At 38.6% G+C, this 23,103-nt stretch overlaps 3 protein-coding genes across 13 annotated transcripts in view; 1 reads left to right on the top strand and 2 right to left on the bottom strand.

The window, feature by feature from the left end:
• Positions 1-17,264, top strand: part of DCUN1D4 (defective in cullin neddylation 1 domain containing 4) — a 51,403-nt gene extending 34,139 nt beyond the window's left edge. For 8 of the 10 annotated variants that reach the window (XM_027457103.3, XM_038179040.2, XM_027457099.3 and 5 more), the window contains one exon: positions 76-2,099. In XM_027457103.3, the coding sequence (XP_027312904.1) occupies positions 76-131 (56 nt within the window). In that variant the 3' untranslated portion in view covers positions 132-2,099. Of the gene's footprint in view, positions 1-75; positions 10,491-11,734 lie in introns of those variants that run through there. The other 2 variants (XR_011809195.1, XR_011809194.1) reach the window with 2 other exon arrangements.
• On the bottom strand, positions 6,551-14,519 carry LRRC66 (leucine rich repeat containing 66). The gene is made up of 4 exons (XM_013094092.5): positions 14,027-14,519; positions 11,517-11,686; positions 10,385-10,715; positions 6,551-9,608 (listed from the first exon to the last, which is right to left on the bottom strand). The coding sequence occupies exons 1-4, from the start codon at positions 14,517-14,519 to the stop codon at positions 6,880-6,882; spliced, it is 3,723 nt and encodes a 1,240-aa protein (XP_012949546.3). The 3' UTR covers positions 6,551-6,879.
• On the bottom strand, positions 14,951-23,098 carry SGCB (sarcoglycan beta). 2 transcript variants are annotated; one of them, XM_027457097.3, is made up of 6 exons: positions 22,946-23,098; positions 21,414-21,623; positions 20,396-20,581; positions 20,093-20,284; positions 18,782-18,913; positions 14,951-18,062 (listed from the first exon to the last, which is right to left on the bottom strand). In XM_027457097.3, exons 1-6 carry the CDS (start codon positions 22,967-22,969, stop codon positions 17,859-17,861), a joined length of 948 nt encoding a protein of 315 aa, XP_027312898.2. In that variant the 5' UTR covers positions 22,970-23,098; the 3' UTR covers positions 14,951-17,858. The 2 variants fall into 2 exon arrangements, with proteins under 2 accessions (XP_027312898.2, XP_071893735.1); XM_072037634.1 differs by lacking the exon at positions 22,946-23,098 and adding an exon at positions 22,586-22,607.
• Positions 23,099-23,103: the final 5 nt, after the last annotated feature.

Genomic DNA, 23,103 nt, shown 5'->3' with positions numbered 1-23,103 from the left:
TCATTTCTTTGAGATTAATCATTTGGTGTCCTCTTACAAAATTTTGTAAAATGCAGTTATTTGATCTCTCTACAGGGCCAGTATTGTTGGATGAGTTTGTGGAATGGTATAAAGGAAAACAGATGACATAGGAGTTTAACTATGCACAGCCACTCAAGAGTCACTGTTACCACAGTTAATGTCAACCATTAGCCATAAACTGCTATTTGTATCAAAGTGCATGCTGCTTTTCTTGCACTGTGTCCCTTTTGCAGGGAACTTTTGATGTTTGCTATTTAACAAGCTAGCTCTGCTTGCTGTGTAGCATTGTTCTCTTTGAAGGCTGCTTTGCATTTTGTATTTACACTACAGATTGGTGAACTTGCCAGCGTCTTCACTGTGATTATGTGTATATTGCTGTCTAAATTTTGTATATGTGTATAAAAAAAAAAGCTTCAACTAGGGATTATTTCTGCAGAAACGTATTGTAAAAATAATTTTGTGGCATATTTCTAGTCATCACTTACATGTTGAAACTTTAGTTCTTTTGCTTTTCTTTTGGTCTCAAATGTAGCATTTCAGAAAATGAAATGAACAGACTGCTTGGACATAGTTACGCTGAAGAACTATTGTCGATTTCAATGTTACTGTTTGAGATGCCATTTTCTGAGGGGAGAAGACATGCTGTGACTTTCTTCACGGGAATTCGCCAAACATAACCTATTGCTTAATAGGAATGAAACGTTGGTGTCTTAAAAAAAAATAATCATATATATATATATAAATATTAAAACACTGTAATAGTTGTATATGCCACAGATGATTTCCATTTGAAGAAAAAAGTGACTTTTTAATGTTAAAACTGCAGTAGTCATTACAGGTACAAATGAACAAATTAAAGTACCTTTTAAAAATGGGTTTTAGACTTTTGTAAATTGCCTTTGGCATACTCCTTTTAATTTTTGGTGTACCAAGAGTGTTTGGACTATGTTGCAATACAGTGAAATTTTAAAGTTCTAGGTAAAATTAGTGGTCTGGGGAATAGTCTGCTCACCCCTAGCACATAGGTAGTGCAGATTTCTTTCTTTTTTTTTTTTTTTTTATTTGTAATATAAGTCTTTTCCATAGTCTCTAACTTTTGTGTTTCCGAGTAATTAAACCTATTAGATTAAGTAGTTAAAACATTGCTTTTTCTTTCACGCTGGGGATTGAAATTTCCTAGCAGGATGTCCATTGCAGGCAATGGCCATGTTAAACACCAGCATTGCACGACAGTACTTTTTTCTTAGGGACCACATACATCCTATTTTACTAATTTCCTTATTTGCATAGGAGAGTTCTTGTGGTAACTCTGGGGAAGATGAGTGAGAGGAATGATGTTTAATTTCTGTTTTTTTGTTTTTTGTTTGTTTTTTTTTTCTCACACAGTCTTTGCCTTACCCTTCTTCATTAAAAAATGTTAGTGTTGATTTTTATAAATAGGTTCTTTAATTATCTGGTGCTACTAAACATAGAGTCCTAAGGATATAGTGAAATGTTCCATACTCATTCATGGAACATTTAACAAAAAAGGGCCAGTGGATGTTTTGGAACAAAGAATAACATTACTTTTCTGTAGAAATATTTGACAAGGTACTGGCGGTTTTGACATTTCTTCAGAATGCAAACTGGGGTGTTGGGGGGGGGGGGCGAGATGAGTCTTAGGTTGAATGTGAAATATGTGAAATTTTCAGCTGTATTGAAGATCCTATTATAACCGAGTTTGGGAACAACTGTTATTAACTTGACTACTTTCGGGACAAGGTCTAGTTTAGGAAATGCGCATTTGTCTGCTGTCCTGCACTGGGAGGTTGCACCTGTGCTATGGGTGGTCTGATTCTGTTCAAATCTGTTTTGTTGTTGATGGTTTTTGTTTGTCAGAACAAGCTGCCAAAGACAAAAATTGTTTGTGTGTGTTTGTGTATATTTGTATATACATAAATATACAGTCTGTATACATATACAAACCCCAGAATTTCAAGATGCTGATGAGAAAATACTACTCTTCCTCATGAAAAATTCATGTCCGGATTTCCATGACACTAAATAAATAGCATTCTTTAAAGTTAGTAGTGGTAAAACATACATAGTCATTGCTTCTTCTTGTCCTAATACATGTAACCTTAATTCCACGTTGGATGCCAGTTTGCACAAGAATTTAATTCAGTGGTATTTAATGTTTACAATAAGCCTCTTACTAAAACACACGTTTTATTAAGACTTCTGATGTAAATGTGTATATTACCATAGTATAACCACCGTAAGTATCAGTGGAGCTGCTGGTTTAGTTCTTAAAAGAATTAACTTAGAAGCAATATAACTCATAACATTAGGCTAAATTGTGTTTGCTAAAATTTTAAGTGAAATACTGGAGTTGTTCTTAAAAGTTAGGCTAGTTACTGACTCTAGAGGACTGTTTAGCACAAATTGGCATGAATTACTGCTCAAATACAAGGTTTGCATAAAATGTTTTGTATGGCACAAATAATTTGCCTTCCAGTAAAGGAAGCAAGAGCCAAAGACATTTTTAATCCATTATTTTTATAGGTGTAATTTTCACATAACAGGGTCAACAGAAATCTCCTCAGTTAACCAGGTGTTCTTTTTCCAAGTTTCGCTAATATTTAGCGGAATACAAAATTTGACAGCGAAGTAAACAGAGGAAAACAAAGCTCAGAAAGTATTCATGCTGTATAAACAGACTTCATTTTTTTTTCTTTGGGTAAAAGTGATTGGGAGTGATGGAAAGGAGGAATGTGCTTAGAAATGGATTAGATACTGCACATATTATCTTCCACTTGCAACCAAGATGAATCTGTAGTGTTCAGCTGGTTTGTAACAAGTAACTTCATGAAATAAATCACAGATGCAAGTTGACAACTTACAGAGATGTAAATGGACTGAAACAGACGTGTATGGCTTGATAACTGCCCCTGTGTTACTCATCCTTCTGTTTTTGCTGTTTGCTGACCAGCAAGGGAGCCCAACATTGCTAGTCTTGTGTTTTGCAGAAATTCCCTGTAGTTTTTAAATAATTGTGGAAGTTTAACTAAGCCACTCAATTTACTGTGTATTTAGTACAAGTTTGGTGTTTACTTTTTTGTTTGTTATGCTGTAATGTAATTAGTTTCCCCCACACACACCTATTTGAATAATAATATCCAGCATATCCTGATAGCTTTAACAAGAAACTGAGAGGTCATTCTGGCAGAAATGCCACAAGTCCTGTGCTAATCCTTCTGGGGTAATATAACTGCTCTTATTAGCAGAAGCTTGATCGTCTATGTACAATTCATGCTTGGTATTTGGAAGACGTAAAGTAGAAAGCCAGTTATTTAAAGGAAAACAGCATCCGGAGACGCTTTAAGTTGATAGATGGTAAACATTTGGAGCTCTTTACTATTCAAATAACTGTAGAGAATATTAGTAATAGAAACATTTCACAAATTAGATTTGTGTATATTTCATTTTACAGCAAGATAGTATTTTAAATATGAATTTTAATTCTTTTTCAAGAAATGCGAGGAGGATGGAATTTCTTGCATTTCTTTATGTACTTGAGCTTTCAGCTGAAACCTGTTTAAGGTTGCCTTTAAGCTACAATAAATATTTGGGTCACCTTTGTGTGGCCTCCTACACATGTAGAGGACTGGAGACCCCATTTTGTCAGAAATACATGCATTTTATTTCATCACAAATACACTTGCACAATCAAAAGTAGTTTTAGCTCATTGTTACTTGGTTAATGTCCCCAAGTTAACTTTTTTGGAGGGCAAAAATAAAAAAGGATTTCAGTTGTGTTAAGGCTTTCCCAGATTTCTGTTGACTCTTGGTCACAAGCCTAACATTGTTGAATACTCTTGAAATTCATGTAGACAGCTTTAAAGGTTAGCTTGTGCCCTGCTTTTAATTATAACTGCTAAAATACCTCCGTATAAGCCTTATATCTTATCCTTTCATATTGCTATAAAAGCGTGTAGAATCCAGCCATCCAGCCACCAACTAAACAGTTAATTGTCTGTAATCGAGACTGAAACATGGGGTTGTTTCTCAGTATTTTTCCCCTGTGCGTGTATGTGTGTTGTCACCAAATAGTTCTTACCGATGCTGCTGTTGTAGGAATAGCAGTTAACCTGTAATCATGAATGCTTTATGTCTTAGTTACTTGGGTATGACATACATGAGGTGTGCTGAACTCCTGTGACTCTCAACCCAGTGAAAATACTGTTACACCACTTAACATGAGTTCACTCAGTTGATTTATAGGTCTTTTGCTGGTGTTGATGTAAAATGGCATCTCACAAATAAACAGTATTTGTGTTGGTTTCAGAAACTGACTTCAGGTTTTTCTGTGGTCCGTACTAAAGAAATTCCTTGTATGTGAATGCCTGACCTCAGCTGGTGACCTTTATCATTTAGCTTATCATTTAGCAGCAGAAAACTTCTCTTGGCTGACAAATTCTGTTAAAAGAGAATATATGCAATCACATGATCCTTATTCTCAATATTACATCAAATCAAATATTTTCAACACTTCATTGGAAATGGGTATGTTTCAAATGGGATGTGTGGGTACAAAAATACTGTGATACAAAAGTTTTCAAAAGGCTAATTAACAGTATCTCCGGCTGCATCAGAAGTGTCATCAGCAGGTGTCATGAGGGAGGTAATGCAAAGAGGAGGGAGCCAAGCTCGTTTCAGTGGTGCCCAAGGGTGGGACAAGAGGCAGTGGAACACAGGAGGTTCTCTCTGAACATCAGGAAGCACTTTGTTTACTGTGGAGACTCCCTCCTTGGAGATCTTCAAAAGCCACCTGGACATGGTCCTGGGCAACCTGCTGTGGGTGTCTGCTTCAGCAGGGGTTGGACCAGACGGCCTCCAGAGGGCCCTGCCAGCCTTAGCCATTCTGTGATTGTGAAGATCTGAAGCATAAATTCTAGATACTATTTGTACTGGAAGAGAGCTTAAGTCTAGTCATATTTGAATGTGGGAGTATTTATATCTGAGGCTCTTCATGACCTCAAATACTCATGTTTTCCTTAGCTTTTAGAAGAGTTTGTCAATTATATGATTTGTAATGGGCTGCTGAGTTGACCTTTTCAAAGCAAAAGGGGTAATATCTAAGCAGAACAATAGAAAAGCTGCTAGCAATAAGACATGAAAATTGCAGCCTAAATGTCTCTAGTACATTCACGACTTCAGTTTTTAAAACAGCCATGAGTTAACCTTCCTACTTAATACTGCCTGCAGAATTCCAAATCTGGTGGTGAATAGGAAGCATGCTTGTAAAGCCTGACAAAGAAAATAAAGGAAGAGGCTTACACCCTGTAAGAAGGGTGTGCCCAAACTGTTACCAAAACAGTCAGCTCTTTGGTCTTCATTTGAGAATTCATCCAGCATATGCTGACTGCTTTTTTATGGGGCCTGTTCTGTGACATAGTTTACTTGCTATCAGCTGTGGTAGTAACTTATATCTTAGGTGATCATGATTTTTTTGGTACCTGAAGTTACTGGTGAAGCTGAAGAAGTTCCAACATCCCTAGAGCAGTTCCAGTCACACCTCTTTGCAAGCATAACTTCTGTGCAGGAGGAAAAAGAAAAAAAAAAAAAGTTGTGCCTGTCTAATGTACATTTATACTCCTATGTCTGCAACTGTTTTTGTACTAGAATAAGTATTCTTGAAAATAGTGACCAAACAAGCCAAATGAGGAATATTTTCAGTTCCCAGAAGATATGATTGATTACAATAGCTGAAAGGTAAAGAAAAGTGAATGATGATAGAACCTCAGAGGGATTCAGCGAGTGGGGGATTGCGTACCTTTTGGGCACTGAAGGGCCTGGAGAAATAGGGTGTAGGGAAAAAAGAGCATTGAAGGCACACAGTATAAAGAGTATTGGCTGGAAGCCATGGGAAATATATAAGATTTTGTATTATTTCTGAGAGCAGTTGCTAATGATATGAGGAACTAATGAAAAGGGGAAGGAGCTGAATATTTGAGTTTGAATGAATACGTGATGATAACGAGTGTCTACAGTGCTCAGCAGCAAAGCAAAGGTGCAAGATTTAGACAGAAATGTGAAGGTAAGTTTCAGACAATATCAACAATATTCTGATAGTAGAATTCATTCTACTTAGTCGTTAATTTACTCCTTCATAAAGGAATTTTTTATTTTCTTAGTGGATATGATGAGAACAGAAGATAATCTTTTTTTTTTTCCCTGTAGCTTTATGGCACAAAGGGAGGCTTAGAAAACTTGCTGTTCCTCCTAAGTAGTGTACAGTATGCATTGCTACTGCAGCTTTTTGGGCAGAAAAAAAAAAAGATGAAACATTTTTCCAATATATATTTTGAAAGCCTGCTGAACTGTAGTGGAAGCGACTGACAAAATATTCCTGTGTTTGCAAACGTGGTGGACTTTAGAGACTTCTAACCCAGAAATTTGGTTTAAAAAAGCAGAAGATGCTAAAATATCCTCTCATGTTTCATGTATAGCGGGATTCCAATAGGAAAACACAATAAGAGCGATAATGTAATAATTTCAGTGTTACATTTATTTTAAACAGAGAAATAAAACAGTGCATATCAGTGAGAATTTCCAAAGGAAACTAGTATCTTCATAACAAGAATAAATAAGACAGTGATTATATACTATTACTATAACTCAGCAAACCTTTATTAACACTTAGAACTACCGAGTTCACTCATTTGAGTATCCCAGAGTAGTTTTTCATGTTCCCTACCCCTTTTTATTATTTTACACACAAATACCCTTGTAAGCACAAGTCCAGAGTATCTGGCTTATTTGTCCACAGACATTTTTGCACCTGTTGTATGACAAAACCCCTGCAGGAGCGTAGTGTTACACTTCTGTGTCTGGACTGCTGCAGTCTGTTGTGCTTCGCAACATGACTGCAAATCCGTCAAATGCTCTTTTCTTCTTAGCAAAAAACTGGCCCTGTCTGGTCTGAGGTTTTGGAGTGAGTTTTTCACTTGAATTTGGGAGGCTGACAGCTGTTGTAGAATCGTTCTTCAGTCCTGACAAGGTAGTGCCATCCTCCTTCTCACTGGAATCAGTGTTCCTGGGGGTTTTATCTCCTGCACTCTCTTGTGGGAATGAGCTGTGTTGTAGGCTTCCCTTAAAGAAACTGGATGGGACTGATAAGGAATATGCATCCTCTTCACTTGGATCCAACTGGAAATGCTTTTCTGTGTTGAAGGCTGGCTCTGTTTTCCCAGAAGATTGAATGTGCAGCAAATCTGCCATAACACTACGAGGCTGCATTTCTTCAGGAGAGCTACAGCTGCTGCTATCCTGTAATTCTACGTGTTCATCATACTCCTCTTCATTAAAACTTTGCATTTTATATCCCCAAGTCTTAGTTCTGTTCCCATGCTCACCCTGTGGTAATGAGTCTTCTTTCTCACTGCTAAACTTAAAAGGTTTTTCGGTTTTGTCTTCCAGCAGGGATTGAAGAGGCGATTCATTGCTGCCCATGCTGGCATGCAGTAGTGGTGCTTTTTTAACAGTTTCCTTCAAACCAATATCAATGGGAGCAAAAGTAAAAGAACTGTTCTGGGAAGTACTGCTGTTTTGTCGTGCTGTAATGTCCCTTTCATCATGATCACTTTCTGAGGAGCTCCCATCCGTGAGCTCTTCTGTGCTTACCTCTGGTGCACGCTCTTCCTGTTCAGTGGGACTGGATCTGGGGAAATGCTGTGGCCGAATGGGAAACTGCAGCTGCAAGTCAGTGTCCTCAGGAGCATTTTCTGTATTTCTTGCATATGAGGGAGAAGGTTTTAATGAAAGTGATGTGCTACTAAAGTCTGTATCATGTTTGCGGGGAGAATCTGAAATAGAGTTTTGTATGGTTGACTCTTCATTGGTAAAATAGTCAAATGATTCAGAAACTTTTTGACTTGAACTAATTGAGTCTGAATCTGATGTGTTTACACTATTGCTACGTTTATCAGTGTCAGGTGATGCTGCTTTAGCCGTGATAGTATTTGACTCGTAGTAGCGACGTAGTAGTTGATAGTATCTGAACCCATCAGAAGCATTTTCAAGATTTACATTGTGCTTGTCTTCATTTTTTCTAGCTTGCTCAAGTTCAGCAGCAGTGTTTGGGTGCTCTGGCCGTGCTGAGCAATAAACACTTTCACTGTCAGCATCAGCTTTCTCTAGTGACGGCTGAGGGGCCGGCAGGCTGCTGCTGGCACCAGTTTGTTCCGGTTCAAAATCTTCTAAGGAGCTCTCATCACTCATTGTGAACGCAGTCCCTTCATCTGAGGAGCTGTCACCGAAGAAATCTGCTATATGACCTCGCTCAGCAGCACCTTCTGTTGTGCGGTCATACTGTGCACGAGGAGAGTTTTCTGTTTTTCGGTAGTCACTTAAATCCTCAGTCTTTGTATCTCTCGTACAGTTCCTAGATAAAGTCAAGTCTCCGACATCACCGGTTATATTTATATTGCCATTTAGACCAAGTTCTCCATCCCATCTTTGCCTTCCAGGCATAAGTTTTGCCATGTTTAGGGGTTCATTATGTGAAACGACACCTTTTCTTTCAGGAGAGACTGGTGCAGGCTCTGTAATTTCAGACTGCAGCTGCTCAGCGTTGTTTCCCACCTTGCTGTTCCTAGAATCCTGTGTGCTTGTATGGGATTGTCCTCTGGGAAGTGGGATGCCAACTTCTCTTGCATAGGATAAATCTGAATCTGAAGAGTCAATGTGAATCGAATAAATGTTGGAATTCGTTCTGCTGGGTGTGGGAGGGAGCCTGCTCTTCTCTAAATCTTCATAATTTGCATGTTGTGAGTGTTCCCATAATGAAGTATCATTGCTTATTAATTTCATTGGTGTTATTTCCCTGTTGTTTTTGTTATCTGTCCTTGCAGAAGGTTGTCCGAACTTCATAAATTCGGAATTGCTGGAATTAGCTCTGATGTCTGAAAGCACTGGGTCTTTCTTCATGTCAGTCTTCTTCTTGTTTTGGTTTGGGTACTGTTCAGCATTCGGTGTGTGCACCATGCTGTCAGTGATACACTCATACAAATGGTCAGCGTCTGCAGGAACAGCGCGTGTGCTTTTTGAAAAATTCTCGTAAATAGCGGACAGGTTTTGCTGCCTGGTTGGGGGTTGGCTTGTATAGCGCTCTCTTCTCAGGGTTTCATCTGCAAAAGCTTCATTGGAATAAGTATGCTCCGAACCTCTACTTTTGTTTCTGTGCATGCACATCCACAGGCGCACAAGGTAGGGTCTAGCAAAAACACCCAGGCAAAAAGCGCAAAAAAACGTAATGAACACAGAGAGGCAGATGGCCAGGGTAAAGTCCACCTTTGCTCTTTCTTGTCTAAAATCAGGGTTCGTGTCCCGGGTTTTTCTAACCAAAGATGTTGAAACCTGTTCTTTCACCTGTACGTTGTAGATGAGGTATTTCTTTGTTGTATTAAAAGTACACATATATAATCCTTCAGCATTTTTTTTGGCATTGTGTATTACTAAACTGCTCCATTTATCCAGTGTCATGTGAGGAAGACTACTTCCTTCTGAAATCCTGCCTTTAGGTGTCCACCAAGAGACTCCATTGCCTGAAAGAAAAGAAAACACAAATGAAAACGTGTTTAAAAGTAGAGGATACTTGGCTTGCAGGGTCAGGTTATTTCTATAAAGTGATATTCTGGCCTATCTGTGGTAATTTTAATGTTATTTTTATAAACATCAATTTTCTTTTTATCCATAGTTACTTGATGTTGTGCCAAGTATCTGTCAAACCATCTTCAGTTTAGTACTTCCTCTACGTTAAAATAGAGCACACGTGGTGTCTTAATAGCAGACTTTCCACGAAAACTGGTGTGGGTGGGGGAGAAAGTCCCTGAAACGATGTACGGTCTTGGTCCTGCTAGAAACTGCTGTTGGCTTTACCCTCTCACGTGCAAATGCACTCATTTCATTTTGCTGTGACTGAATACTAGAAGCAATATTGTATCCTTCTCATTTTTCTATGTTCACCCAGAATTACTACCCCACAGCTATTTATCACAGTAAGAGGAAAGCCTTTTCTGTCCTTTGTTTGCATTCGGTAGGTAATGTACACATTTACATACTGAGATTTGTGTATCATTGGGCGTTAGTGTCACTTACTAGTTTAATGTTACAAAGGAGATGAAGACTTCTTTGGGAACTAGAACTTACAAATATTCAGCTATAGTACTTTCTACTTAATTAACTGACATGTTAAATTCTTGTTCAATTATTTTTAAAATAGCATCTTTAGAAATCCACTTTTCAAACCATGTTTCTTTGATCATTTTGCATGTGTTTGGATGTCAGCAGCATGTATGGACAGAGTCCCTGTTTTACCTACCCCCTGTGTTACCCGTGTCACAGCGTAGCACTGATGTCTGCCCTGCTGGGATTGCAGCCGTCTCGAACAAAATGCCCTCACTGCAGTTCAGATGGAAACTGGAAAGGTACAGTACAGGTTTCTTGGAGTTGTTGGCAGATTTACTGTATGAAGTACTCATTTTTTTACTCGTGGAGTCAGAAAGAAAAGGAATTAAATGTTTGAAAGCATTCAGTCTGCAGTTAAATATCCAGGAATTACTTGACAAATCCACCTCAAGTCGAAAGATGTTCAGTTGGATTATCATCTGCGGTAGGACTGTTGTCAGAGCATTTTCACGGAGATCCACGACCTGTGTGGAAGTAATTCATTCAGAATTAATTCGATAAGCCTTAGAATGGAGTCTGAATTGCAATAGCAACAACAGCATTTATTTTAATAAACAAGCATTTGAAAAGAATGAGAACAATACATCTGTTTAATGTTTCAATAATATTGCACTAAGCTTTTTTGATTTAAACAAAAAGGACTGTGGTACATTTAGTAGTCCCTTCATTGTAAATTAATCTGTGTGACTGGGAATCTGCAGGGCTTGCACTGTGGGGTGCCTCCTGCATTGATGTCCCTGGGTGCAGGAGAGCAGCGTCCTCAAGGGATTTTTCAGTTGTGAAGATGTACTGTGCTTCTTCATGACTTTATAGCCTCCTTGGAAATAGCCTCTTCAGCCTTATTTCCTCTGAAACTCACGTGTAATTCTTTCTCAGCTTGGCTCTGGCAAAGTTGATGAGGGCCCATGACAGCATTTTAGGGCTTTGCTTTTCTTTCAGAGTGGAAAGAAAGGGTGTGTGTGTGGGTGCGCGCACACGGGAGGAATGGGGGAAGAAAAGGAGGTATATGTTTATGCCAGTTATAGCAGGGTTTGTGGCATGGTTAAGTGGGTAATTTTGCGGTTATATTTGTATATTTACAAGTGTGTGTTCCTGAATATACAAACAAGTATTTACATATAAATGTTATTTAAGCTATTTGCGTTCATTCATAATTTTATACTCTTATCAAAATCAGACCAATATAATTGTCACTGAATAGTTGATTATTAACAATCTTTACTGGTGATTAGCAGAAAGCATTGAAACAGTTGTAATGTTGCAACCTGTAAGTTGTTGAGACCCTGGAAGGCATCTGGATGAATTGTAGTTATCTTGTTGTTCTGTAGGTAGATGGTTTTCAGCTGTGAGCAGTTCTGAAAGTCATTCTGGTCAATCCGTAGTATGTTGTTGAATGACAGATGGACAGACTGTAAGGATTGCAGCAGTCCTAGCCCTAGGAAGAGCAAAATTATTTTATGTTTTTATATTCTTGTGTTCCCAGGTGTGCCAAGGAGCTTTTAAAACACCTTTGCAAGGAAATCCATTCTGTTACACTCTACTGCAAGTAGTGGCTGCAGGCTTTGGTTTATTGTGCCTTTTCTGTTGAAGAGGTGGCCCAACCTAAAAGTTGTATAGCATCAACGGCAGGCATTTTAATATACACACAATCAAAGCATTTTTAAAAAAAAATTTTTAATTCACATGTCCATAAGAGCAGTAGCATTCCTTCATGCTGTGAAAACCATTTTGACTGATCTCTGTACTTTGAGCACGCTACTCTGGAGAATTTGAGGTGGGGAAGGAGGGGTGTGAAAAGGTAAAATGTACACAGTTTATAAAATACAAGAATGTTAATTGCAAATAAAAGATGGAGATACAAAAGGTGACACAATTTCTCCTGTTCACTGCCAGCTGCATGTTCACACACGTTTCTCATATGGGGAATTACTTGAACCATATTCACAGGACATATGTCTGGCTGAAAACAAAATGCTCGTGCCTGTCTGCCTGTGAATTCAGTGTGTCAGTTATGTTTTACAGCATATCCTAGCTACAACAGCATCTGTCTTGCATAACTAGTTCTTCTGAATGCTAGAGATCCCTTGTTTTTCTTACACACTGCAGGGAGCCCCTAAAGCTGTAGCCTGCAGGTTCCGATGGGAACCTGAATGCTCAGTGTCACCAGAGCTTTGTAACACCTACATGCTGCTCTCAAGTGGTTTCTAGTCATGGAGCATTGCTGAGAAGCTGCTGCTTCTTAAAAATGTTGCCCTTGGTGCTATGTGGTTTATAGGAAATCTGTAATTGCTGTTTGCTGAGTAATGGATCTCCGGGTTTATTGTGAAAAGCAGAGAGAATGATTCATTCCTGCTGTAAAGCTGGAGGTAGCTGATAGGAAAGGCATTCAGAAGTGCTGGCAGTTCCATCAATTACTCCCTGTACCTGGATGAAGAATGGTAGTTCAGATGCAGCCCTGAAGCTGAAGTTATGCCAGAAGTACACAGTGATACAGCACCAGTAGGTAGCAGCCTGATACCTGGAGCATCAGCTGTGAGAAGGGTTTCTTTATGGCCCAAGCCCTCTGCTTTAGGTTTGTGTTTTCTTGCAGAGTCTCCAGTACGAGAGCTTTTGAACCAGAACACAGGTTAAGTGTTTTGGAGAGGGAATATGAAGCTCTGAACATGCATTTAAATGAGCGTGGGATTTAAGTACTGCTTGAAGTGTGGGGGTACGATGCACAACAATTTGACTTCTAAGATCTAAAAATTAAATTTTGACAATCAGCGAAAAAGGCTGATCTATGAAAAGGAGTTCTACTTAGCTGTCAGAACAATCAAATCTGCATTGGTGTATTTTACAGTACAAAGCTTTTATATTTTCCATGTGGGAACCTTACAGACACTGTAAAAAATAAACTGAAAGTTTCCTGTTTGAAAAGAATTACTTAGTGTCAAAAAAAAAAGAAGAACGACAGAACTTGTAGGACCCTGTGCAACTGCAAAATTACTCCCTTCCAGTTTGTTTGATAGGTGTGGTTATTTTGTTTTCTCCTGGTGTTTTCAAAGTCTAAAGCTGATTAATCCGATAGTATCAGGGACTGACTAAATACAGCAAACAGTGTGTAGGATAGCATTACTTGTACTGCAGAGTTCACTTCATTTAAATACTTCTTGGGCAATGTAGATCTTCTGTTTATGAAGATACAGACCGTCATAAAGGCTGCGATGCCTAGCATGCTTCAGTTACTAAGAAACACTTTCTAAAAGGTTAGCAAAGCCTTAAATCCTTCTCTTATTAATGGAAGGTGTCACTTTGGTTGCATAGTAGCAAAATTGCTTTGACTGAACAAAATGTATTTTCCTGTCTTTATGAAATACCGAAATTGGAGCAAGTTTTATTTTAAAGGCTACTGACTTTCTTCTGAAGTGTGGTATGAAATTTTTCTGTAATTTTCTTAAATGTTAAGGTCCATGACTGACTTATGAAGGCTGGTGTTTTTCCAAAGATCCTTACTTCCTGTTTTATACAAACAAGGAAAATTATTCCTGTGCCTCTCGGAGATTTTGCTTATACCTGACTGCCATTAAGTGTTATGATTGCTAAGACTGTATAAAACCAAACAAATCCCAAACAACGCATTTGCTTTAGCCTGTATTTGCATGCAGGTGAAATTTAGCCTCACCTTAAACATAAGTGAAACAATCGTATTCTAAATTCCTTAACAAGTACCATATCATATCCAAAACCAACTTACTCCTTGGAGTGAGATCCTTAAAGATTTTGAGATGCTTACCTCTTGGAACTGCATTGAGATAATTTCTTTCAGCCAACAACACTTTCAAAGCAGGCAGGAAGTGATGGACTTTTCCATACGTTTTAGAAGCATGTGCAGCTGTAGGGATGTCTAGCACAAGGGTGTTGATGGAATTACCGTTGAGGTTTAGAGTTTCTAAAGCAGGTACATTTCTAAAAGCAGTTATGGAGAGTTCAGAAATCAGGTTGTTACTGAGATTCAGATGTTTTAGCATCCAGTCTTCGTTTCTCCCGTTGGCGCACAGTAAAGTTGTGATGTTGTTGTAACTGAAGTCAGCTGTTAGTGCTGTTTGTGATATAGCTTCTGGAATAGCAGATAGTCCAGCAAAAGAGCAATTCACTGAGAACTTCCCGTCCCACCGGCAGTCTGAGTGGTGATGTGCATTAAGAAACTTCTGTGACTTGGTTCCCACCAATCCAGGAATATTAAAGTAAAGGACCACAGCTATGATGCTCAAATGAAGGTTATCCATAGTATCTATATATAAGTTGTGAAATTAGGGTAAGTTCAGCATAACAGGAGTCAAAATAGGAGGCGGAAATACTTGGACGTTAAAAATGTCAACACAGAAGAGACACCCAAACCACTACCACAGTTCTGTCTCAAACATACAGGTTTGGCATGTTAGGTATTTTTCAAAAAGCAAGTTCATATATTGGTAAGCTTCCCCCTCCCACCACCTCTCCCAAAAACCAACCCAAACCTTTTCTTTCTTTTCCAGCCCGTCACGCAAGAAACGCAGCTTCTCAGGTACTCCCCAACTAAACGCAGTAGAGACTTTTGAACTGTAACTTCAGGTATCATACGCAATTACCGCTGAGCAAAGTCCACTAGCTGTATAATCCATGACAAATAGATGTGGAATGATATTCATACTTACAGTTAATAAAACACTAGTTTCACTGTCAATAAAACAACGTCTTTTAATCAGAGACTGTATTATTACAATAACACTTCTAAACCACAGCTGTGTCTTAGAATTTATTGTTTCATTTCAAAACAAAGATCAGAAATCCAATTGTCTTCCACCTATTGAAACAACAACCACCTTTACAAATGCTGAGAATTCATCACATGGAAGTTGTTTCAGTGTAACCAGTATGGTATTTTTACACAGAGTACGTAGAATGTACTTTAAAAACACAGAATCTCAAGTGCATTTGTGGGATTTAAATAAGCAGTGTGCCACACAGTGTTATAAATAAGCATTGAAAAATGTACTTTAGGCAGTTAGAAGATATAAAAAACAAATTACTGCACAACACAGGGCATATATAATGTCAACATTTCTCAAACCGTGTAATGAAGGCAACAAAATACATGAACGCCACATGAATAGTGGCCAGCAAGTCAATAATTTATATCACTTGGTATTTATATGACTGGTTTTGCTACGTTTGACTAAAAATCCACACCTCAAAATCAATTCTTCAGACCACGATTTAAAAGTACCTTTGTGATGCATTGTTCAGCTATGTTGCATACAGTATTTGAATAAGAATTCTTAATAATTACAGGTCAAGAATCCCATCCTAGCATGTAGGCATGTCAGTATTAACCAAAGAAGAGCTATAACGTGCTGCTCACGTGTATTCTACTTGACTGAGGAAGTGTCTGTTATTGACCAAATTCTAGTTTGGCTTTGGAGGATGCTGCTGCTTATATTTATGTATACATGAATATGTGTATGTCAGTATGAATTAATGTCAGACATGTATGTTAGTGTTTACATGTGTATGTATAATATGAATATAAGCAGCATTATACAATGTACATAAATATATATTTGCATATAGATGTAAGTAAAGTGACAAACTGCCATTGTCAACTGAGTGGAAGTTCTGAAAAAGTAACCATTTTATTTCCTTCTCCTAATTTAAACATCCTGATTGGGACACTACTTAGAGCAGCAAAGGTTTTTAAAAATCTTTTCTGAAATGACTGATAAATATTAACTGCAGTGAAACCATTAAGGTCGTGAAGGCAGTATGCAAAACGTACCTTAGTACTCTCCCATAATCTTTAATGTGTGTAATTCAATGGCTTTTGCTGCATTTTACCCCATTTTTGTTAGACAGCTCTACTGCTGCCCACCCCCCAAAACCCCAGCTACATAGCATCAAAATTTGGTTTTGCCTTTAACCAGTGAGGGAAACGTGACTCCTCTGACCTCCAGAGCAGCCTAAAGCCTGACCTAAAGGCTCCCCTCCAAAAATCACTGCCCCCCATACACATCCTGCACCAGGACTTACTGACTTGCAGTAAATGCAGGAACTGGGACCTTAGACAGGAACTTCTTTGCAGCAGAAGCTGACTCGTCTGCGGAGTTTGCATACTCTAAGAGCTATAAAACAAGGGTAGGTAATTTTTATTCCCATAACAAATGACCAATTCTGAAGTTAATGTATAACATTTGCACAGCTTTTAGGAAGAGAAGTGCATGCTTAGTGCCTAGTGTCAAAAAAGTACTTGCAAAGTCACCTTTGTGGAAGTCACCTTTGTGGCCTTCATTATTAAGGTTATTTGATTATATTGGAAAAAAAAAACAACACACAAAAATCCCAAACTATTTCAAACTGAAGAAAATACATGGGGGAAGGAGGAATCTTACAATGAGCTAGTCTATTTTTAGTACAGACCACAAATTTTGCCTCTACAAAAGCAGTTCTAAGGCAGTAAGAGTTTTTATAAGGCCCCAGCTCAGTTTCACTGTTGACAAGTTCAGATCCACGTGTATTTACTCTGCTGTAGTGGTATCCAGTACCATCACGTTTAGAATTGCAGACCTGCAGTTTAGCTTCAGAATTGAATTATCAGGTGTTCAGTAATGCATCAGGAGTGACATTCACAGGAAAAAAAGAGACCTTAGACACTGCAGCATCTTAGATGAGGCTGCTTGCAGTCGTGCTTCGGATTATTAGCTGTTGAGTAATAGATTCGTACACCGTTCCCATTAAAGCACCCAGGAAGACACTTTTTTGGGCACCAAGCAAATTATCAGTACATCTTTGAGAACGTACCTTATAATAAGCACATTTTATAAATACTTCTCATAAATTAAGTGTAGAATCCCTCAATTCCACAGACAGAAGGGGAGCTCAAGCAACGCTTTGGTAATTGCAACTTTCACTTTTACCAGCTACACTATTTCAAAACTGAAGTTACATTTCCATGCTCCATGTTACTTTGCAAATATTATTTGTGCTAGCTTATTTTTTTAACAATGTGACCATAGATGACAGACTTACTGCAATATTATAATGTACCATTAGCCAATCTGCCACTAGCTTTCTTTTAGTACACGTACAATAATCCACATAATTTTTTGGGGGGGATCATTACAGCAATCTTTGGCAGTAAATGCTGAGAAGACAAAAATTTGCCACTTCAGCCATCCTGTGGAAAAATGCACATCCAACAGCAAACAGGCACTCCTATTGAAGTACTTCAGATTGCAGTTGTGTTCTCAGCAATCCTCAAGGTTTTGGGATGTAGGCCAAAAACCTCTTCTAGTGGCAACTGAAGCCAGGTGAGGTTGTTGCTAAAATCATGTTCTTTAAATGTATTCTACTGATCCCAATTCAAGAAGGTATTTCAGTGTGCGTGTAAACTGAAAGCTTACTAAAACAGGGCCACTATCATGGCTAGCAGGATGATGACCTAATACTGTTGAACGTGAGTCTGTGCTTAAAAATAGTATGTAATAAACATTAGTATAAACTCCTGTAGAAACAGAAATCCTTGAAGGCATGCAGTTACTTCATACAAATATATGTAAACACATAGAGAACTCTCCTGGTAGTGTTTTGTTTTAGTGCGTGGCTCCACACGGATTGACAGAGGTCTGACAACCCATGTTATGACCTGTCACTTGAACCTTGAACAGCGTTCCATCTGCACACATGCACAGCTTGAAGCGGAGCCAGTTGCCATTGTTAAACTGTTCCCCATAAGAAGAACTTGGCAGTCTCGATGGGCTGACCATCACAGTTCCATTTAGGATAATGCTGTTTTCCTATTAAGAAAGAGGAAAGAAAAGTGTAACTTCTTAGTTAAACAAGGCAGACTGTTTTTTAAAAAGGACAAGCTAGTTTAAGCAATAAATGGGATTTTTAAGATGGCTGTAGAAATCTACACAATAAATAACATATAGAATGTCTCGGGGTTGGAAGAGACCTTAAGTGAATTTAAAAAAAATGTATACGAAATGGGAATCAGTGTTCAAATTTGTACGTGAAATTCATTCACACGTGAAATCAAAGTACATTTTTCCCCTTCCTGAAACTTTTCCATCATTCTGTATGCTGTGTGTCATTAAGAATCTCCAAAAAGCTTAAATGAATGCTGGTGAGCCTTGCTGTGACACTGCAGGAAGGCAGTGCTCCTATTTTTAGTCTCTGCTCCTCTGTCAAAGGTTGCTGTCCACAATAAGGCCTCCAGAATGGAATATATATTCCCTTTGGTATTCATTTCAGTGCAAAGACCAATAGTTTACCTTAATTGCTTTGTGGGTTTTTCACGTCTTACAGAAATAAATCACTGTAACCTAAAAACCACTGAACCACTAATTAAAAGCGAAGTAATAATCCCTTTTAAAATTCTACTACATGTGCTGACCACAACTAAACTTTTATGCCTATTTTATATAAAATTTGAATCCATACAAAGCTACAAGAGTTTACTATCAGCTTGAATTTGAAAGACATTCAAAAAATGCTGTTTTGAAATACTTACTGCTTTAAGTTCCATGTTACCCCCCATTCGAAACTCAATGGTTTTGCCTGTGATGAAAACACCTTCATTTCCACGGACAATAGCACGTCCATCAACCTTTATGTTTAGATCACTGGTTGCATTGCTGGTAATCTGAGAATGTAAATAAATAAAAGTATTAGAGATCAATGAAAATGTACCTTGGGTTTATCTAGGTAATTTTAATTGCCTTAAGAATGTTACTCAACAATCTAATAAAAAAACTTCAATGTATTTTATGTCCCTCTCACGTTATGCCTATGAAGCTTCCTCCCATTTTTTATTTTCTACATTTATGTCTATAAACATGGCTTACTTAATTTTGGAAGGTAAGTAAAATTGTTTGCATATGGTTTGATTGTGATTGAAATGATTTGTATGACAATTTCATGGGATGCGAAATTAACACTGCTAGCAATTGCAGGCTTCCTTGTAAGATGTGATTATGTAAACGTATTCTTCTCTTTTTATTTAATCTATTCCTCTTACATATATAAGGATATAGTTGTTGTTTTTCTCTCCAGTGTTTACTGTTTGTTAGCCTGCAGAGATAACATGAAGAAGATCAAAATGAACTCTCTTTTTTGTTCCTATAACACACAACCCTCTATAAAACCACCAGTACTGCTCCGTTAGTGTTGCAAAATAGAACTGTAGGCACTGCTGTCTAAAAAGCCTTTATTATGAGTGACTTTATGAGTGCAAGAAATTTCAGTCTGACATTAACTGACATTTGACATATATGCCCGCCTACCAGTATGTAGTTTTTTTAGTTCTCTGGTAAATCAAGCATATTTAATGTAGCAACCAAACTAAGAACATGTTTAACCTGGAAGCCATGAACTAACACAACTCTTGTAATGCTGTGATTGTTCTCCACACTTCCACTCAGGCTTTTGGAATTCTGATGTACTAACATTTATCACCAATAGAAGCATGAAGTTCTGGTAGCTACTTCTGGAAGTTCTTGCTAGAAACAACAAAAAAGCTTTTCATAGTGGTTTTATTTCTGGAACAGTTATCCATGTATAAGGAAGTGCATAAATGCTTGATAAAAAGTCACACAAGTTTTCTAATCCTGATAATGGAGCTAGTATGGTATTCCAAATGTCATACTCATTTAATAATGTCAGTTTTCATTCCTAATTTTTAGCATCAGTTACGTTTTCAGAGCTGCATTTCTAGTCAAATTTGTAAATATGCTTGAAAGTAGTATTTTTTTCCTTGTTCTACAACTAGAGCAATTCAGTAATTACCTTTTAGGAAGAGTTTTAAAAGTTCAAAATGACATACCCTCTCCGTAGACGCCTTTTGCACGTTCAAGATTTTAACTCCATTTGGCAGATGAAACTCATGAGTTTCATAGTCTGTGCTGAACAGGGTGTTTTGTGTCCGGGGGTCAACAAATTCCATGCCAATATCACTGGTAATGGAAGTTTTGTCTTTTTCCACACTAAGCTTGGTTGTTCCTTGCTGAAATACAATCTGCAGAAACAGTATTTTATGTTAACAGTGTTTCACATTTAATGTTTATAAATAATGCAAGTGAAGTTCCATAGTGTTGCTCACACACTTTCAATTCATGATATAACTTACAGGCTGATTATTTCCAGTGATCACCAAATCTTCATTACGTCTGCCTCCTACAGTGCTTTTATATAAGGGATGTATAACACCCATGTCAGAAACTTGCTTAAACCGCAGTAAGCCACTCTCATGGAACTCCATACTGTCACAGCCATTGGGGCCAATTCGAATCACAGCCCAGATAACAAGTGTAATCTGAAAGAGAAACACACATTTTCAAAGATTTCTTTTATTGCTTGGATAGTCCCACAAAAATTATTGTATGAATTAGTTGTTTTATTTGAAGTAATTATTAATGCTAGCATTTAAGTGAGCTTTTGGTGTGAATTACTTTAGTGTGTGCAATTCCTGCTGGAAATGTCGGAATACCTGTAACTATTAAAAGCATTTTCCATGATTTCTAGACTCATCTGAAAGGGTAACTAAAATATTCATCTATATTTATATAATTGAAATTAAACCATGTCCTTAATTAATATTTTTCTGATTTAAGGGTAGCCATGGTATCATAAGCCAAACAAATTCCCTGAACAAAATATCTCAGTTTAGAATATACTTTTGAACTACAAGAAAGCACCTTCTGATGTGCATATCTCATTACAGGAAAAAAAAAAAAAAAAAAAGAAAACCCATTGCTTTTCTCTGACCAAGCAATAAAAAGGTGGTAGTTACAGCAATGGATGTTTAAAGTGCAGTGGCTGATTAATTCTGAATGCTCATGTGCTGCTCAGTTATTACACATACAATATTCCTGGCTTACCAGATTATCCCAAATGCATTTCTACTGCACTAATAACACTTTGCATATCCTTCTCCTCTGTTTGATAAATTGGAGGTTCCTCATGGGACCACAATACTGAAGTAATGATGACTAAAATGGTAAGATTCTTCTGTCTAATCCTGCTCAGACTACAAAGGAGCACAAAGGAGAGGAAAAAAGGAGAAATCTCCTTCAGCCATAGTGGAATAGCTTTTCTTTCTCTAATAGACATCTTAACATTGCTTACAGCCCAAGCATTATACTCACAATCAAATTGATGACAGCCAAAATAAAAAGAAGAACAATCACACAAATGGCCAAGTTGCCTTTCCTGCCACGTAAGCCTGTCTTATGGAGACGGTCTTCATCAATTGGAATGTATCCAGCTTTAAAGTTACTGTTGTGCTCCTTGTTAACATTCCTTCGCTCTACAGCCTTCTCACGCATAGATTTCTTCACTGGCCCATTGGAACTTTGCTGTAATACAAAGCATGGGTTAGCTGTTGTAAGGCATGTAAATCCACCAAAACAATATGCAAAAAAGACAAAATGGATTAGTGGAACATGTTATATCCAGAATCATGTTATACTGCAGTCTGCTGCTAGGTACTTAACACTTTACAACCACTGCAATCTCTTCTAATGCAAAGACCAAAATGAAAATCCATGTATTTATAGACAATTTGTAAATTGTTTTTATATCTCATTTTTATCATGACAGTTAGGAATTACAACTCTGCTGCAGTACAAAAAAATTAGCTGTAATGAACTTCATCGGGCTTCTACCTCTTGGGGATGATATGGAGTATGATCCTGCAGGTCATGTACTAATGAACAGGATTTTAGTTCTCCCCACACTAATGCAGGAGAGTCTTAGGGAGTCTATCAGAACATGCAGGAAGAAGTGTGGTGGAGACAGCTTTCAGGTTGCTGTGACAGTACGAGGTTTGCATTCAACTTCTATGACTTGTATGCAGCATTACAAAAAATACTGCAAAGCTTCAAAGCTGGCATGGGGAACTTGACTGGCCTAGCGTAAACTTACTCCTTTGAAGTGCTTAGACTGCAAAGTATATCCCCACAATTTGACAAATTAGTATATAAGGGAAACTGTTGTAGATATTGATTGTGAAAGAAAGAAACCTTGATGTATTTCTATAACTTTATACAGTATTTTGTTCCACCTCTCCTGAATGCAGCAGGTTGCAACAGAAGGGTCCAGTTGAAAGAAGGAGCTTGATCTTTTTGATGATATTAGGTTTGTTCACCCGAAACTAATCCTGAAGCTGCACAAATTTAGCTTTCACTGAAGCATGCAAACTCCAATGCAGAGGCCGAGACCGAATTAGAGCTGATGTCTTATTTATACATCGCCACCGCGCTCCCATACTCGCACACCCTCGTCCGATGACTCACGCACCCGCTCTATTTATACTGACCGAGCAACTCACGGCTTGGGGTCACAAACTAGCGGCTGACACCTCCTCGCACAGAGCCGCTACGCTCATGTGGAGCAATGCCACAACGCCTCGCTTCGACAAGGGACAACATTTTTTCCCTTTGGGCGGAACGGGACACGGGCGGGACGCACCACCCGCTCCTGTTCAGGCGCTGCCCAAGCCTCGCCCCTCCTTCCCCCAGGGCACCGTCCCTCGTCACGTCCACGCCAAAAACTCAAGATATTTTTTGGGGGGAGAAGACGTTTATTTGGCGCCGCGCCCAGCACCAAATGGCAGCGAAAATGGCGGCCCCGCCCGCGGCCCCCTCACCCGGCGCGGCCCCTGCCCGCGGGGACAGACCTGCTCTGAGGCGGCCGCCGCCATCTTCCTCCGCAGCCGCTGCGGCTGCCCTGGGCTCCCCCTGCCGGAGGGAGGCGAGGAGGAAGGGAGGGAGGGAGGGGGGCGGCGAGCCCGGCTCCGAGACCCCGCTTGGCTCCGTCAGGGGAGGTGCCTGGGCA

Source organism: Anas platyrhynchos, chromosome 4 (genome assembly GCF_047663525.1).
Source record: "Anas platyrhynchos isolate ZD024472 breed Pekin duck chromosome 4, IASCAAS_PekinDuck_T2T, whole genome shotgun sequence".
Taxonomy (NCBI): domain Eukaryota; kingdom Metazoa; phylum Chordata; class Aves; order Anseriformes; family Anatidae; genus Anas; species Anas platyrhynchos.
Note: the sequence above shows the minus strand (reverse complement) of the source record. Positions and strands in the feature narration are given on the sequence as shown.